Source organism: Phaseolus vulgaris, chromosome 9, assembly GCF_000499845.2.
Source record: "Phaseolus vulgaris cultivar G19833 chromosome 9, P. vulgaris v2.0, whole genome shotgun sequence".
Taxonomy (NCBI): Eukaryota; Viridiplantae; Streptophyta; class Magnoliopsida; order Fabales; family Fabaceae; genus Phaseolus; species Phaseolus vulgaris.
Genome location: NC_023751.2, coordinates 1,941,798 through 1,958,375, shown reverse-complemented (window position 1 = coordinate 1,958,375; position 16,578 = coordinate 1,941,798). Strand labels below are relative to the sequence as shown.

General features: G+C 33.1%; 1 protein-coding gene across 3 annotated transcripts; it reads left to right on the top strand.

Annotated features, from left to right (window-relative positions):
• The first annotated feature begins 382 nt into the window (after nt 1–382).
• On the top strand, nt 383–16,062 carry LOC137820332 (uncharacterized). 3 transcript variants are annotated; one of them, XR_011082608.1, is made up of 39 exons: nt 383–564; nt 1,048–1,127; nt 1,340–1,439; nt 1,692–1,799; nt 2,037–2,153; nt 2,395–2,545; nt 3,588–3,835; nt 3,973–4,167; nt 4,300–4,376; nt 4,444–4,561; nt 5,160–5,243; nt 5,905–6,000; nt 6,072–6,173; nt 6,285–6,353; nt 7,128–7,223; nt 7,307–7,414; nt 7,812–7,925; nt 8,104–8,187; nt 8,345–8,473; nt 9,254–9,452; nt 9,558–9,692; nt 9,881–9,924; nt 10,683–10,766; nt 10,890–10,958; nt 11,049–11,125; nt 11,740–11,809; nt 12,100–12,249; nt 12,635–12,700; nt 12,802–12,946; nt 13,073–13,137; nt 13,223–13,288; nt 13,441–13,534; nt 13,706–13,742; nt 13,886–13,943; nt 14,089–14,213; nt 14,587–14,654; nt 15,018–15,084; nt 15,177–15,245; nt 15,743–16,062. XR_011082608.1 is itself a non-coding variant. In XM_068624363.1 (39 exons), exons 1-39 carry the CDS (start codon nt 520–522, stop codon nt 15,827–15,829), a joined length of 3,882 nt encoding a protein of 1,293 aa, XP_068480464.1. In that variant the 5' UTR covers nt 383–519; the 3' UTR covers nt 15,830–16,062. The 3 variants fall into 3 exon arrangements, 1 of the variants encoding a protein (XP_068480464.1); XR_011082609.1 differs by having other exon boundaries at nt 12,100–12,254; nt 14,103–14,213; XM_068624363.1 differs by having other exon boundaries at nt 14,103–14,213.
• Nucleotides 16,063–16,578: the final 516 nt, after the last annotated feature.

The window sequence follows — 16,578 nt, the reverse complement described above, 5'->3', positions numbered from 1 at the left end:
TTTTATAAAAGTTTTTATGCCGTATGCAACTTTTTTTTACATTATTATTTAATTACAATATATATATATATAATAAAATCTGTATATTTAAAACAAGTATCATAAAATTCATATAAAAGTATTTATAATGGATTAACTCTTATACCAACACGTATTAAATTCAATATTTAACAGCATTAAATAACTTATCTAAAAAGCACAGAATCAGTATCAAATATTTTATTCATTGTACATACATTGCAAACATAAATGATAAATATAAATCTAAAAATAAAAAAATAATAATGTCATAAATAAATAGATAATAGAGTGTCGAAGAAACTTAATCCATAATTCAACATTAAGATACACCTGGTCTTAGTCATACATGAGTTGGGCACTCAGTAATCTTATAAATGCGGTTTTTGACTCTCGGTGTGCCACAACCGCAAACGGGTACAAACTCACTCACTCTGTCACTGCGATTCTACACTTTTCTTTCACCCGTTCCAAGAGTTCTTGCGACCGAGCTTCTCCGTTATGGACCTTCGCCTAGTGTTATTCACTTTGCTAGCTCTGTTACAGGCAATTTCTCTCTCTCTCTCTCTCTCTCTCTCTCTCTCTCTTTCTCACACACACCTTTTGCTTCAACTCTCGTTTTTCTTTCCTTCATTCGTTTCGGACTTTCTTCAATTGGAATTATGTGCTGAGCTGGTCATCGTTCCTCAGATTCAGAGGATGCAATTCTTGTTTTGTGTATGCGCGTGTGTTTTTTGAATTTCTCTTTATAATTTGTCTGGTTGCCGAGAAAATTTAAAATAGAGATGAAAGAATTCGTTACCAAGAATTTGCTTGAAGATTTCGGAAATGTTGCCGAGTATCAAAAAAACGTTCTGAGTTCTCTAACTCTTTGCTGAAGTACGAAGGAACCACGTTTTTTTTGTTGATCACGGCATGGCCTCTTTCATCACGTGGCTCAGACTGTGTTTACTTACTGGCTTGAACTGTTTTGGAAGTAAGAGCATTGGTTTGGTTGGATAGCTAATTTCTGTGGTTCGTGTTTTGCAGCTCTTTCTAATCTTATCTTCGGTAGAAGCCGACAATTTGTCCACAAGATTTCTTTTGACATCCAATGCCAACACAACGGGGTAATCTTTCTTTATACATGTAACAAAAACTATAACTGTGTCGCTTCAATTCTACAATCCTGTTTGTTTGTGCAGCTACAGTACATAATTTTTATTTTTCGTTTTTTTCGGCAATCTTACAATACATTCGCTGAACGTAGTTACAAGACAGGAGTTGACTGCCCGTGTTTTTCGATCTGAGAAGAAAATTTCATTTCCATATTTTTATACAGGGAAAAACATTTCGAGGATTACTGTGCAATGTATGACATTTGTGGAACGCGCAGTGATGGTAAAGTAGTGAACTGTCCATATGGTTCCCCAGCTGTGAAGGTATTTCTTATGATGCATTTTATTGTCCATCCATTTGCTCTATATCTTTTCCTTTCTAAAAGATTTTTTTTTTTCTGAAACTCTTTTTTGCATTTAGATTTTTATTCTGTGATATGATATTTGGTATCGCTCTTTGATTTCTGTTATCTTAAGCATAAAGGTAAAGGTGCTTCACATCTTCTAGTTTGAACTTTTAAAGCTTGAAATTTGTCACGATCTAGTGAACTCTCTGCCTCTGTCTCTTTTCCCCAGCCAGATGATTTGTTCTCATCCAAGATCCAAAGTTTGTGTCCAACAATTACTGGGAACGTTTGTTGTACAGAAGCTCAGTTTGACACATTAAGGACGCAAGTCCAACAGGTCAATCTTCTATCTTTTTTCTTTTTTAATTATAGATGCATGTTCGTCATGGTTTAAGACTTGAGTTTATCTCACAGTCTCTGTCTCTGTTTTCAAAGATTTTTACGGAATTATGGATACTAATATTTTGACTAGTCATAGTTTGCCTTTATACGTGTCTACATCTTTCCAGTTAATATTGCACAAAATTTTGAAATTATGCGCAACGTGCCTTTAACACATTGTACATTATGGCAGGCCATTCCTTTTCTTGTAGGTTGTCCAGCATGCTTAAGAAACTTTTTGAATATTTTTTGTGAGCTGACATGTTCTCCGAACCAGAGTTTATTCATCAATGTGACCTCAGTTGACAATGTAAGATCCAACACATTCCAAGTGTTGTACTTTTGTATGCTCAGTTTTGTTATTTATCATTCTTTTTAACAAGAAATTTATCTTAATTGGTTCAATCCAATTAATTGAGAAAGAGCCTATTTCATGTTGTTGTTCTTGTATATTATTGTTGTCAGTATTTTTTATGCTAATCATAGTTTTCTACCGTGTTTCCTTTACAATGCAAATGTTTCTAATACACTCCAATTATTACAACTTACAGGTTGATGGTAATTTGACAGTGGGTGGGATTGATTATTTAATAACCGATGTTTATGGTGAAGGGTTATATGAATCATGCAAAGAGGTAAAGTTTGGCACTATGAATTCTCGAGCTCTACAGTTCATTGGTGCTGGTGCTCAAAATTTTAAAGGTATTGTACTTTAAAGTCTAACTAAGTATTGTTTCTCCTCACTCATATCTTGTCTATGATTTTATGTCATATTGTTGAATTATAGAAACATACAAATATGTTACTCTCCTCTTCTAATCTTTTCATGTTTAAGGTTATTGCACACGGATTAATGCATACTTAATAGATGAAAACAATGACTAAAAAACCCTTATTTAATACAATGTGTCTCAATCATTAGTAATAATGAATTAATACTCCAAATTCCTGTTTTTCTCAACTAATTCCAATAACAATAAATGTGAACTAGTACTAAATTTGCCACCATACTTCTTATTTTTATTTATATAGTATTTCCGACCAAATTGTCCAATTCATGTTTCTCACTATTTTTCCCCCGAAGTGTTGTAAATAGTTATGGTGTGTTCTATGCATTCCACTTTCTTGTAAACATAAGACACATAAATTTATAATAATTCAGAGAGTTTTTAATTGAGAAAACTGAGAAAAAAAATATAAGGGTAAAACATGCAAGAAATGGAAAGGAGGGAATAGTTCTTCTGAAGATGTTAAAGCCTGTCACTGAATTTACTTGTATAATGTGTTTTGTATACTCTGCAAGTGGTGTACCAAAGATATTATTGCAATATATGCACAGGACCTCTCCTTAATTATTCTCTTGATCTCTCTGTGTAAACTGGCATGCATTGATGCATTAGAGTTATTGGTTTGTGATTCTTTGTTATTTTTTGTATCTCTAACATACATGCAATGGTGGAAACAAACTTTGCATCTTACTTGTTGTAGTGTACATTTGTTTTTGTTTTTTGTTATATTTTATTTTCAAAGTGACCTTGCAGGATCTTCCTCTTGAACATAATTTGATACCCTCGTATAGTCTTGTCTATGCAGAAAAAAACTTTTATGACTATCATTATGGTAATTTGTGACATGTGATACTAGCAACATAAAGGTTCTTTTTGATAGGGAATTAGTTGTGTAAAATTATTTTTTAGTTCATTGCTTGAGAGTTTGATGCTTATACTCAGATTACTTTTGCCAGATTGGTTTGCGTTTATTGGTAGAAAAGCAGTCCCCCGCGGTCTTGGTTCACCATATGCAATTACATTCAGGTCAAGTGCAACTGAGTCATCTGGCATGAAACCTATGAATGTTTCAACTTATTCATGTGGTGATATTTCTCTTGGCTGTTCTTGTGGTGACTGTCCTTCCTCTTCAGTATGCTCCATTTCATCTTCAACTACCACCAATAAGAAGGATTCATGCTCCGTGAAAGTTGGGACTTTAATCGTAAGGGAGCATATTATAATTTTTATGATATTTACCAGATGTATTAGCTTGCTGTGCATAATGATGAATGAATTGTGGTTTGTGGAGGCTACTGTGTATTATTAACTAACATGGTTTTTAACCTTTGGCATCTGCAGGTTAAGTGTGTTGACTTGATTTTGGCAGTCTTATACATTATACTGATTTGTGTATTCTTGGGTTGGGGATTGTATCATCGGATTAGAGAAAGAAAACCTACATACAGAACTAAATCAGTGTCTACTGTCATTAGTGATGGTGCACTATATACTCGTAACAGAGAGAAGGATGAGAACCTCCCAATGCAGATTCATGTTAGTATGCTATTTCTTAATCTTAGCATGTTTGTCTTCCTTTTTTTATAACTTAAAAGGATAAGTTTTGCTTCTTTTCCTTATGCATGTTTCTCCAATTCTAACTTTGTTTTAACCGATGTTGATTATAAGATGATGGAAGATGCCCAAGAAAACAGAAATAAAGTCCAGCTCTCTGCTGTGCAGGGATATATGGCAAACTTTTACAGGTACTTTCTATGCTTCAACATATATCATTTGATGTAGAGTGTCATCTGACCTCACTTTTGCAAATAGGAAATATGGATTGTATGTAGCTAGACATCCGATTATGGTGTTGGCTGCATCCGTGGTTATAGTTCTTCTCCTCTGTGTTGGTCTAATCCAGTTCAAGGTTGAGACACGACCTGAGAAGGTAAATATAACGTAGTTGCTACTCTTTTGTTTAAAATGCTGTCTCATTTTGTTATCTTTCTGAACAAGCTTTTTCTGTTGGGTTTTGTTAAATGATACAACTGCAATTGATTTCCATATTTAGTGAATGAATCTTTTCACCTCACTTCTGAAGCTTATAAGCAACTAGCTGTCTCAGGTTAAAAAAACACTGTTTTTTATTTATTGATTTTCAGTGCTATTTGTACATGTAGCAGAACTCTTTTGCTGGTCTTTTTTGTCTTGTTGGCTCAACTTGAGTTTCCACTATCGTTTTTGGTTGAAATTTTTTCTAGTAAGAGTATCAAGAAATCTGATGACTGATTGCAATTTTTAATTCAAATGGAAATTGGGGGGAGGGGGGTCATTGAAAAGTTGTTTTGCTTGAGCATAAAGAAGAAAACTGAACCATTAAAATTTTGAAGTCTGGTGTAATAAAAAATATATATAGGCTGGAAAGAAGTAGCTTTAACATACTATTATCATGTGTTGTGGTTTACTGTCTGATTTTTTTTTTTTATCTTCTTGATATATTTCTTTACATTACTCGGATTTGGAAAAATAACTCCTTCACTTTTTAGCTGTGGGTAGGACCTGGAAGCAAAGCAGCCCAAGAGAAGCAGTTTTTTGACACTCATCTTGCTCCATTTTACAGAATTGAACAGGTTCTTGTTTTGACCCCCTTTACATTATCAGTATAATATGCAACAACTCCTCCTTGTGAATGTTTTGCTAATTTTATTTTATAGTTACTTTTTTTTTCTCTTATGGAAAAAAATATGTATATTTCTAACTTATTTGGCTTTTAGATTCCTTACATGCATTTTCAGAGGATGGCCTGTACCAAAAGGCAAGCTTGTTTATCAGTACAATATGCAACAACTCCACCCTGTGAAAGTTTTGCTAATTTTATTTTATTCAGTTAATTCTTTGCTTCTCTCATGAAAAAAGAAAGATGTGTATTTCTTATTTATTTTGCTTTCAACTTCCTTACATGCATTTTCAGTGAATAACATTTACTGAAAGACAAACTTGTTGTAAGGAAACAAAAACTCCTTTTTCTCTATTAAAGCTTTACCCTACACGCATTCTTTATCAAAGGGCATGAGGTGATGAAACTGTATAATAGTATAATTGTAATCCGCTCTTAAGAGCTTTGTCATTTTTCCTTTTATAGCTTAATGTTGATATCAATTTCATCTTCCCAATAATAAGTCAACACTAGTCTGCATTCTGCAACACGAGCCAATTTGAAATAATCTTCAGGCTAGACTTTTGCTAATTTATCTTAATGAATGACAGCCACTTGCCACTTTTTGTTTACAGCTCATACTGGCAACAGTTCCAGATCGTGTGAATAGTACGTCACCAAGAATTGTGTCAGAGGACAACATTAGGTTTCTTTTTGAAATACAGAAAAAGGTATGTGTTCCATCTTATAGTACTGCTGAAATATTTTGATCATTATGTTGCATTGAGGGATTTGCTTTCAGGTTGATGCAATTCGTGCTAATTATTCTGGCTCGATGGTATCTCTGCAAGACATCTGTATGAAGCCCCTAGACAAAGATTGTGCCACTCAAAGTGTACTGCAGGTATAATTATTGATTTTCAGCCACAGAACTATAATGTTTCATAATTTTTGTGGTAATCAATTTTGCATTTTAAAATTTATGAATAGCATTTTTCTCCCTCCTTATTGACAGTACTTCAAAATGGATCCCAAAAATTTTGATGATTACGGGGGAGTTGAGCATCTCAATTACTGTTTCGAGGTACCAAATGTTAACTTTACATCTTCAAGTTGGTTGTAGCTTTAGATATTCTTAATTCTACTGTTTGTTTTGTGTGTTCACTTGAAAGACCTCCTGCTGTATACCATTAAATTCAGCAGTCGTTTTCAGTACGCTTTAATTTCTTGCGTAGAGCAATTAGAGAAGTAGAACCATGACAACTACTGGGAATACCTTCTTGGTGCATTGTACTAAATTTTAATGTCACACAGGAAAATCAGTGGTTGATAAACTTGTTGCTGTGAATGTCATTTAAAATCCTGTTGAATGTTATGAAATTTTTTCTCTCTGGAATTTGGGGGAAGTGGATGGTCATGATTGGATAACTTGTACTTCATTTTACACTACATATTGCATCAGATCTCTCTGAAGTTTCAGACTAATAACAAGGGAAAGACCTTTCTGTCTGATATGAATAATAATAAGTGGTATTTTTTTCGTTCTTGCAATCTAGAAGATTTATCCTTGATTCATATAGTAATGGTGATGTGTAAATATTATGGATTTGACTCCTCTAAAGTGACTTTACACGATAAAAGTATATTTATACGATTGATTAGAATATTATTTGTTGAGATTATGATAAAATAGAAGTATCACAAAGTTCGAAATTATTAAATCTCAATCCTTGATTTTCTGATCAATGATTATAAATGCACTATTATCTAAAATTGACTTCCTTGTTTTAGAGGAGTCAAGTCTGTATAATATAATTTCAAAATAGCCTAATTATTTTCTAATGTTGTGTTCGTTCAGCATTATTCCTCAGCAGACCAATGTATGAGTGCATTTAAAGCTCCTCTTGATCCAAGCACTGTATTAGGAGGCTTTTCTGGAAATGACTATTCTGGGGTACTCTCTCTTTTCTTCTATGTTGTGAATGACTGGGATTCTGTTGAGCATATGATAACTATAATATGATTTATTCAAGACAGGCATCTGCATTCGTTGTAACTTATCCGGTCAATAATGCTGTTGATAACGAAGGTAATGGAACAAGAAAGGCAGTTGCTTGGGAGAAGACCTTTATTCAGCTGGTGAAGGTTAGTATCCTGTATATGGGCTGCAGTTAGGCACCACTAGTCCCACCTAGTTAGTCAAACAGTCAACTGTATATTTTAAAGCTTTGGTTGCCAATTTGCATCAGCAGAAAATAACTGCTTTAGGTTGCTGCAATTTCATCCATTCCTAGGAAATACTTTATCAGGGTGTGATTCCCAATGAGTATTAGTGTTCGCACTTGTAGTTTAGTTGACACATTCCATAACTGGGTCCAAAGTCTTCCTTTGTGGAAAGTACAAAGGTGCATTAAATGTTTTAGTAATCTGCTTGTTTGTCCTTTGTGATGTTATATGGTCATGTATAACGGGATCAGGCCATTACTATTTCACTCATCCTAGTTTTCCTGATTTCCTGCATCTATGGTGTCCTTTATGATAGGATGAACTGTTACCAATGGTACAATCAAGAAATTTGACACTGGCTTTTTCATCTGAAAGCTCTGTTGAAGAAGAGTTGAAAAGAGAAAGTACTGCAGATGCTATTACTATATTGGTAATATTATGCTTTCTATTGTTGACACATGCTTGTCCTAAGTACTTGAATTTTTCTTTTGCGTGAGGCCTGATTATGGATTTATCTGAACAAGTTCCATGTCATGTATTTCCAAATTAATATTTTCTTTTCGTAGGTTTAATTTGTCTAATTTCTGTTGTACCTTATTTTATTGCAGGTCAGCTATCTTGTGATGTTTGCTTATATATCACTTACGTTAGGGGATACACTGCACCCTTCATTTTTCTATATTTCTTCAAAGGTGCTGTCTCAACCACAACATCAAACCATCTTTCCTCCCCCTTCTATTTTTTTTATTTTTTTGTCTTTATCTTTCCTCCTCCCTAATCCTTCATTAGTATTTACTTATGGAAAATTATTTCTGATTTTAATATCTATTGAATAATTTTTTATTACAGGTGTTACTTGGTCTTTCTGGAGTCATTCTTGTTATGTTGTCTGTCCTTGGGTCGGTTGGATTTTTTAGTGTGCTTGGTGTAAAATCTACTCTGATCATCATGGAAGTTATCCCTTTTCTTGTCCTAGCTGTAAGTTTTGTTTTGCTTACAAAGTTATGAAATGATAGCTATTAATGAAATATATATTTGTAATTATTTTTGTAGTTTATGGTATTTGCGTTGCTTTGTCATTATTTTTTAGAAGTTATTATTTATCTGCTCATAATTAGATCTGTTTGATTTAGCTGGATATGATAGTTTAAATGATTCGTGTGTCATTTGATTTTCATTAACAAAAGCCTATAGAGTATTTTCCTTGATTAATTGATGTTATCAAGAATGTAACTGCTAACTTTCAGTTTAAGTTTAAGCAAGTTTCATGATGTTGAAAGGAATTTCTTTTTGTATAATATGAGTAGAAAACGAGGAATCAAACTACAAGTTGACAACATAGTGAGGCTTCCTTAATGTTTAGAGACAGAATTTGAAGTAAAGTGCATATTGTTGGATTTAGAACATGAGACAAATTCACCATATAGAATGCTACCAAGAATTATCTTTATGAGTACAAAGATAATTAATCATGCTCTCTTTTCCTATAATATATGATTCTTTTGTTCAAGCCAAATAAACAACATTAATGAAACTCAGACTTTTCTTCAAATGATTGTTTTCCTGTCTATTCCAACGTGTCATTTGATTGGCTACAGTGCATTTGTGTCATCATTTAAGTTATAGAAATGGATGTGTTCTAGCAGAACAATATATTACCCAGTGTCAGGATCTGTTAAATCCGGATATTATATTACAATTTACCAACTTTTTTGTTTACCATTCTTCACTTCCTGTTTTTCTTTTTGAATCTCTTAGGTTGGGGTGGATAATATGTGTATACTAGTTCATGCTGTAAAAAGACAACCACTGGAGTTGCCCTTAGAAGGACGAGTAAGCAATGCACTTATTGAAGTTGGACCATCAATAACATTGGCCAGTGTTTCAGAGGTTTTAGCATTTGCAGTTGGGAGTTTTATTTCCATGCCTGCAATCCGTGTGTTTTCCATGTTTGCTGGTAAGTTTTTATCCTCTTTTGAAATCTATACCTTTTCTACTGTCACAGTTCTTTCTTTCGTGTCTAATGCTAATCCTTAGCTTCCCTTCTCACTTTCATTCACAGCATTGGCTGTTCTTTTGGACTTTCTCCTGCAAGTTACTGCTTTTGTAGCTTTGATAGTTCTTGACTCTTTGCGAGCAGAGGATAAGAGGGTTGATTGTTTTCCATGCATAAAAGTACGTGCAGACCCTGATATAGGTATAACTAAAATTTTAATCTAAGATGACTTCTATGTTTTATCACTGCATATTTTTATTTTATCGTAAGCTTTCCCACTTTCCTGTTTGATAACTATATCTTTGGATGAACAATACGGTACTCTACTTTTCAAAAATTGGAAGTTTTGGTCAATTTCATTGAAGTTTGTGTTTTTCATAACTTATCAGGAATTGGACAAAGAAAACCTGGCTTATTGACTCGATATATGAAGGTAATTATCATTATCTTTGTCAGCAATAATGTTTGGTGATACTTGTGAGGGGACTAAGCATATCTGACATTGTTTTCGTGAAGTACATTTATAGGATTTACTTTTAATCTAGCTATAATAATAAATTGTACAACCATATTAAGAGAGTAATTGGTATGCTAACATCCTTTCTTGGGATTCAAATGTGATCGACATACATTTTATTATGCTGAATTAATCTTTTAGTCCTTGAACTGTTTGAAATTTTTTAATTAGGTTACCTTCATAGTTTGTAATTAGGTCCCTGAACTTATAAATAATTTTTAATGGCTCTGTAGCTAACTTTCTGTTAAGGTTTTTGGTAATTACTAGGACCTGATTGAAAATTCTCAAATAGTTCAAGAACTTAATAATTAAACTAGTGAATTGGTCTTTAAAATATTTAAGATTTTTAGTTAGGTCCCTTGTACTTAATGAAACCATAGCTACTAACTAGGAACCCGATTAGGAATGTTTTGTAAGTATGGGGTTCTAAATTAAAATATTAAATATAAAATGATTAAAAATATAAGGACCTATTTAAAAATTTCTGAACAGTTTAGGGACTACTATACTAATTTGACATTTTAAACATTTTGGTAATCTTGTAGAATGAAAGACTGTAAATCTTGTCAAAATTGAGTTTATTTAGTCATTTTTAGCGTTTTTACACGTCTTTTGAATTCAATGACAATTAGTTAACTTAGTTTCTTATCCTGCTTGTTCATTTTCTCTTTCAGGAGGTTCATGCTCCCATTCTGAGTATTTGGGGTGTAAAAATAGTTGTCATTGCTATTTTTGTGGGATTTACTTTTGCTAGTATTGTAAGTATTTGTATATGTTTCTACAGTTTTTGAAATTAGTTAAACTATACATCTGTGCTTCTAATGTATTGCTTTCTTTTTCTTATGCCTCCCTTTTATTTTATCTATATCTGAACTACAAAGGCATTGAGCACTAGAGTTGAACCTGGTTTAGAGCAAGAGATTGTTCTTCCTCGAGATTCATATCTTCAGGTTTAAAGTTTGCCTCAGACTTCATGTTTCCTTTGAATTTTTATCTACGTGCATGTGTTCCAATCCAATAGTATATTTATCTTTCTGCAGGGTTATTTCAGTAATGTTTCAGAATATCTCAGAATTGGACCTCCTTTGTATTTTGTTGTGAAAAACTATAATTACAGGTAATCTGGACCTATCTTGTTTTGTTCTCCATCCACTGTTGTGCATAGAAAATTAATATTTGCAGAGTTTGTTAATTTGCAGGGAGGCAAGTGGTAGGATTATTAATGCATGGTTATTTTGTATATGTTCGCACCCTTTAGTTTTAGTTGTACTACCAATATAGATAACTGCCAGTCTTGGCCCAAACTTACTAATGGATAAATTTCTTAAATCATGATATAATGTAATGTTATGCTTTCAAGTTCTGCATCTAGTCATATTATAGACTATTTGTCATCTTCTAATCTATTGTTTAATGCTTTATTTTTGTAATATTTATTTCTTGCTTATAGGCTTTATACATGAATAATAAAAAAACTACTGTTACCATATCATGAATCATAGAAATTTGTGCTTTTCTAAATTCATCTCTTCCTTGGTTACGAGGTGGTATTGATCACAAGTTGTTTTCCCCAACAATGGTTTTATGAATAGAGATTTGCTATTAGTATTTCAACAACTTAAGTTGAATTTATGTGAATATATCACTGGATGAGGAATGCAGATGCTTACCCTTGCTAAGTATGTCTGATGTTAAGGATGATTTGTTCTAATACTATTTTCCTCAACTCAGCTCAGAATCACCACAAACGAATCAGCTTTGCTCCATTAGCCGATGCAATTCAGACTCTCTTTTAAATGAGGTATAAACCTGTAGCAGATGGCTTATGTGACTCTGATCATTCTGCATATTTGACTTATTTGCTCCATATGTGTGTGGGTGTTTATGTAACCATGCTTTTGGTTGTTAGCACCACATTTGTTATTACAAATCCATCATTTCTTAATGAGGCCTTTTGCAGTTATTTTTGCCTGTAATGAGTGGCTAGGCCATGCTATCCATCTACTTGTTTGCCAATTTAATTGTTGATCTTTTCCTACATGTGATAACTTGGATACTCCCTGTAATGGATGATGTCTCCTTACCTTGTAGATTGCTAAAGCGGCCCTAGTTCCAGACACAAGTTATATTGCCAAGCCAGCTGCCTCGTGGCTTGATGATTTTCTAGTGTGGGTATCTCCAGAAGCATTTGGGTGCTGCAGGAAGTTTACAAATGGGAGTTATTGCCCTCCTGATGATCAGGTCAGGTGCACATGATAGTAAGCTAGTGATTAATGTGTAAAATCTTAATTCTTTTATAATATATGTTTTCTTGTACTTTGTGTTAGGATTGCTATGAAAATGTTCACGATGAATTAATAGATAACTTGTCTTGATCAGAGGGAATGTACTCACTAGTGCATGAAGATTAATTATTTACTCAATGTGCTAGAGTTTAATTTCTTGCTAAGAATACTTTTAAATGAAAAATTAATATTTGCAAAGAAATGGTGCTAGGTTAAAAAAAAAAATCTGCACAAAAGATTGAGATAAAAGATGTAGATTGAGGATAATTTTTTTTCTAAAGCAGTCAAAGCATACAATAACTTTATTGTAGCTGACAGGTTTTTTTTTTTCTTCTTTCTAGCCTCCTTGCTGTGCTCCTGGGGACAGCTCCTGTGATTCAGTTGGAACATGTAAAGATTGCACAACGGTAACTGAACATATGTTTTTTAACCTCTTTATTTTTTTTCTGTTGAATACCTTACTTTTTCTGTTCTGAGACCTTACTACAGCACTTTGTAAACTGTGCAGTGTTTCCGTCACTCAGATCTCCAGAATGATCGGCCATCTACAACTCAATTTAGGGAGAAACTGCCATGGTTCCTTAGTTCTCTGCCATCTGCTGATTGTGCAAAAGGTGGTCATGGAGCATACACCAGCAGTGTTGAACTGAAAGGTTCATTGATTTAAAGAAACTTTATTCACTTTTTAAGTCTGGTTCAAATTCTGTTCTGAAGTCCTGAAGTCTGAATCAGTATAATGTGTAATATGACATGAATTATTTGACTGTTTTGGTTGTCAGGCTACAACAATAGCATTATTCCAGCCTCATCATTTCGTACATATCATACCCCACTTAACAAGCAGGTTTTATTTCTATGTTACTTGTTCTATAATTAGTTATTTACATCTGTATCAAAGGATTCCATGTTTAACTGTAAATCTGTTTCAGATTGACTACGTTAATTCTATGAGGGCTGCTCGAGAGTTCAGTTCAAGAGTTTCTGATTCTTTAAAGGTAATGTTACCATCTGAATAAAATATTTTTGGCCATTTACATAATGTAGAAACTGAAGATATTACAATTAGATTGAACTAAAGTGTCAAGTGGCAGATTTAGATCCTTACCACATTTTCTATATCCAAACTAACATTCCTTTTCTGATGCAGATTGAGATCTTTCCATATTCAGTGTTTTATATGTTTTTTGAGCAATACCTTCATATATGGAAGACTGCACTGGTCAACCTTGCTATAGCTATTGGTTAGTATTGAGACTTGAGTGGCATTCTCAAAGTGGTCTGATCAGAATTCTGTGCATGTATATTATTGTGCATTGTCGTTGCTGTACATTGTTACTGACTGTAATTTATTTATTATGCATGTTGATATTTAGCCTATAAAACATTATCTTAATCATACAATGATATAACAGGTGCAGTTTTTATCGTGTGCTTGGTTATCACGGGCAGGTGAGCATGAATTTATTTTTGCAAAATGGTTTAAACTGTTTTTTACTTTTAACTTCCTGAATTAGATAGAGGTACCAAAGTTCTTGTTTAATGAATTAATCAAATATTGGTTTTATCCTCTTTTGTTTTCAACTTTTATGCAGTTTATGGAGTTCATCAATCATTTTGTTAATCTTGGCAATGGTTGTCGTTGATCTTATGGTATTTTACCTTTGTTTTAACTGCTATTTTATTTTTCACTTTCATGCTAATTGACAAGTGATATAGTTATTTTTCATACCAGCATTTATGCTGGTGCTTGATATCTGGAATTTTGAATCACCTAGTTATTTTGTTTAATTACAAGATTATGCTTTGTAGGGAGTGATGACTATTCTGAATATCCAGTTGAATGCCCTCTCGGTGGTCAACCTTGTTATGTCAGTCGGCATTGCTGTTGAGTTTTGTGTGCATATGACTCATTCTTTCACTGTTAGTATTACTTACTCAGCTTTCCCTTTTACATTGCACGCTTGATGCACCTATACCTATGTCATCATCTAAAAATTTAAATCTATAATTTCTTCCCTTGATTTCATTGGAATTTGAGTGAGAAATAATTTTGTAACTCATCATTCTCTGTTTTATATATTTTTGTCCCTTCCCCTCTAGTCTTCCCTTAAAACTTGATCTCATAATTGTAGGTGGTAGAAGGATAAAAGTGCTTATATGACTACTGTAATTTTTAAGTAATAATAGTATTAGTAAAAGCTGTGAATTCTGTAATACTGAGCTACATGTCATTATCATGTTTTCTATGAACTAGTTTTTATCAGTTTCACAGGACCAAATCTTGTTATTTCAGGTAGCAAGTGGAGACAGAGATCAACGTGCCAAGGAAGCTTTGAGTACAATGGGTGCTTCAGTGTTCAGGTGATTTGGTGCTAGGTTTTTTAGAATTGCTCAATTTCTTGAATTGCACGCATGCATGCGTACAATGAAGTCGTCATTCTTCACCCTCTGTCCTTCAGTGTAATTAGTGAAGGAAATAAATCAAATAATGAACATATTCTTAATCTAGACTTATGGGATGCAGTGATCCTTTTTACAAAATCGTGCATAGTTTATTCCTTCCAGTTTGCTTCTCAACATATTTGAATGATAAACTTGTGCTGTTTGCAACACCAATTTCACGGTGATTGTGCTACGTCAGCATCTGCATCCACATATTGTTCTTAAATTCATGTGCTGTATTTTTATTTTCTGCCCAAGATTTACTTCTTCATGCGATTGCAGTGGCATCACTCTAACAAAGCTGGTTGGAGTTATTGTTCTTTGCTTCTCAAGAACAGAAGTATTTGTGGTATTATGAATTTATGGCCTGACTGTTATATTTTCTATTACTTTTCTTTTTGTGTATGTTATATTTGCAAAACTAACTTTTTCATTTTGCAGATTTATTACTTTCGGATGTACTTGTCGTTGGTGCTGCTTGGTTTCTTGCACGGACTTGTCTTTTTGCCGGTCAGTGATGTATTCTTGATTCGTCCTTTTTTCAATTATTGTCTTCTCAATTTGTCCTGTTTACTAATAGTGAAAGGATACCGACGCCTGAAGTGATTCGTTCTTTTTTAATTTAGTGTTTATAGTCTTATTCAGGTGCTTGTGATTTATAAAATTCTAAAGCATGGAGCTTTATCACTACTTAGTTATTGTCCTTTACTTCTCTAAAATGCAACGAGTGCTCTATACGATCTCAATCCATTTTGTTAAGGACCAATTGTTTATTCTTGATGGACGCCAAGCGCTAGGTGTGAAATTAACAACCAAAAAACGTTCCACAACTCATAAGATACTTGTACCTAAAAAAATAACAGTTAACATTTCTGTCAGAAAATCGATGCCAAGGTGCCCAGCTATACTGAATTCCCAGGATTTCATTAAATTTATCTCATAATATTTGAACTTCATTCTAGATACTGGAAATATATTTTTATGCCTTTCTTCCCCTTGTGCTGCAGGTGGTATTAAGCATCTTTGGTCCACCTTCAAGATGTTCAATCACTGAGCAAGGGGAAAATCGTTCATCAACATCTTCACAGCAGTAAAATGATGGGTTGCCCGCTAGCAATGCAGAAGCATCTGTAAAGTACAGAATTTTATAGGCGAAACAGAAGACAGGAAATACACCAATTTTGACATATCCCCACCCTAACTTGTGTATCATTATTACTTTGTACCTATTTAATAATATCTTGTATGTCAGGTAATATGAAAGTTTGTGGAAAACCAAATTAAAGTGTTAATTTAATATATAGGTCATAGTTTTATTAACTTTTTAGTTGAGTGTCTATATATGTATTTTTTTCTTAGAAGTATTTTTAGTTTAAATTTTTTGAATTAAATCTTTACAGTTATAATTTTTTATAATCTAGTATTTGCAAAGTTAACACCACTCATACACAGTTCAGTGTTGAAGTGTGGTGTTTTTAATGTCTTTCTTGAGCTTCTTGCTTGATATAATGTTGAGGTTTCCAGTGATGATGGGAATAAGAAAAATTCTTGTCTCAGATTTTTTACATACAAAATGTTAATTAAAATGCCAGCAAGTTATTAAGATAATATTTAGAAGAATAGTTCTATGAGGGATATATATATATTATTTTATTTTATTTTTATCTTAAAAAGTTGTGATTTTAAAAACAAATTTCTCATTATATGAGTTATGTAGCACCAACACTGACACAAATACACACTAATACTTTAAAATGTGCATAAATATGTTTTAAATATTATATATTATATAATTATGAATTATATGTTTTAATTTTTTTTTGAAAAAAAAGATGTTTTTCAT

Coding starts and splice junctions, on each gene's coding strand:
- LOC137820332 (XM_068624363.1), top strand. CDS start 520: ATGGACCTTCGCCTAGTGTTATTCACTTTGCTAGCTCTGTTACAG. Junction 7,224..7,306: donor CTGGAAATGACTATTCTGGG/GTACTCTCTCTT, acceptor TATTCAAGACAG/GCATCTGCATTCGTTGTAAC. Junction 14,214..14,586: donor ATATGACTCATTCTTTCACT/GTTAGTATTACT, acceptor TTGTTATTTCAG/GTAGCAAGTGGAGACAGAGA.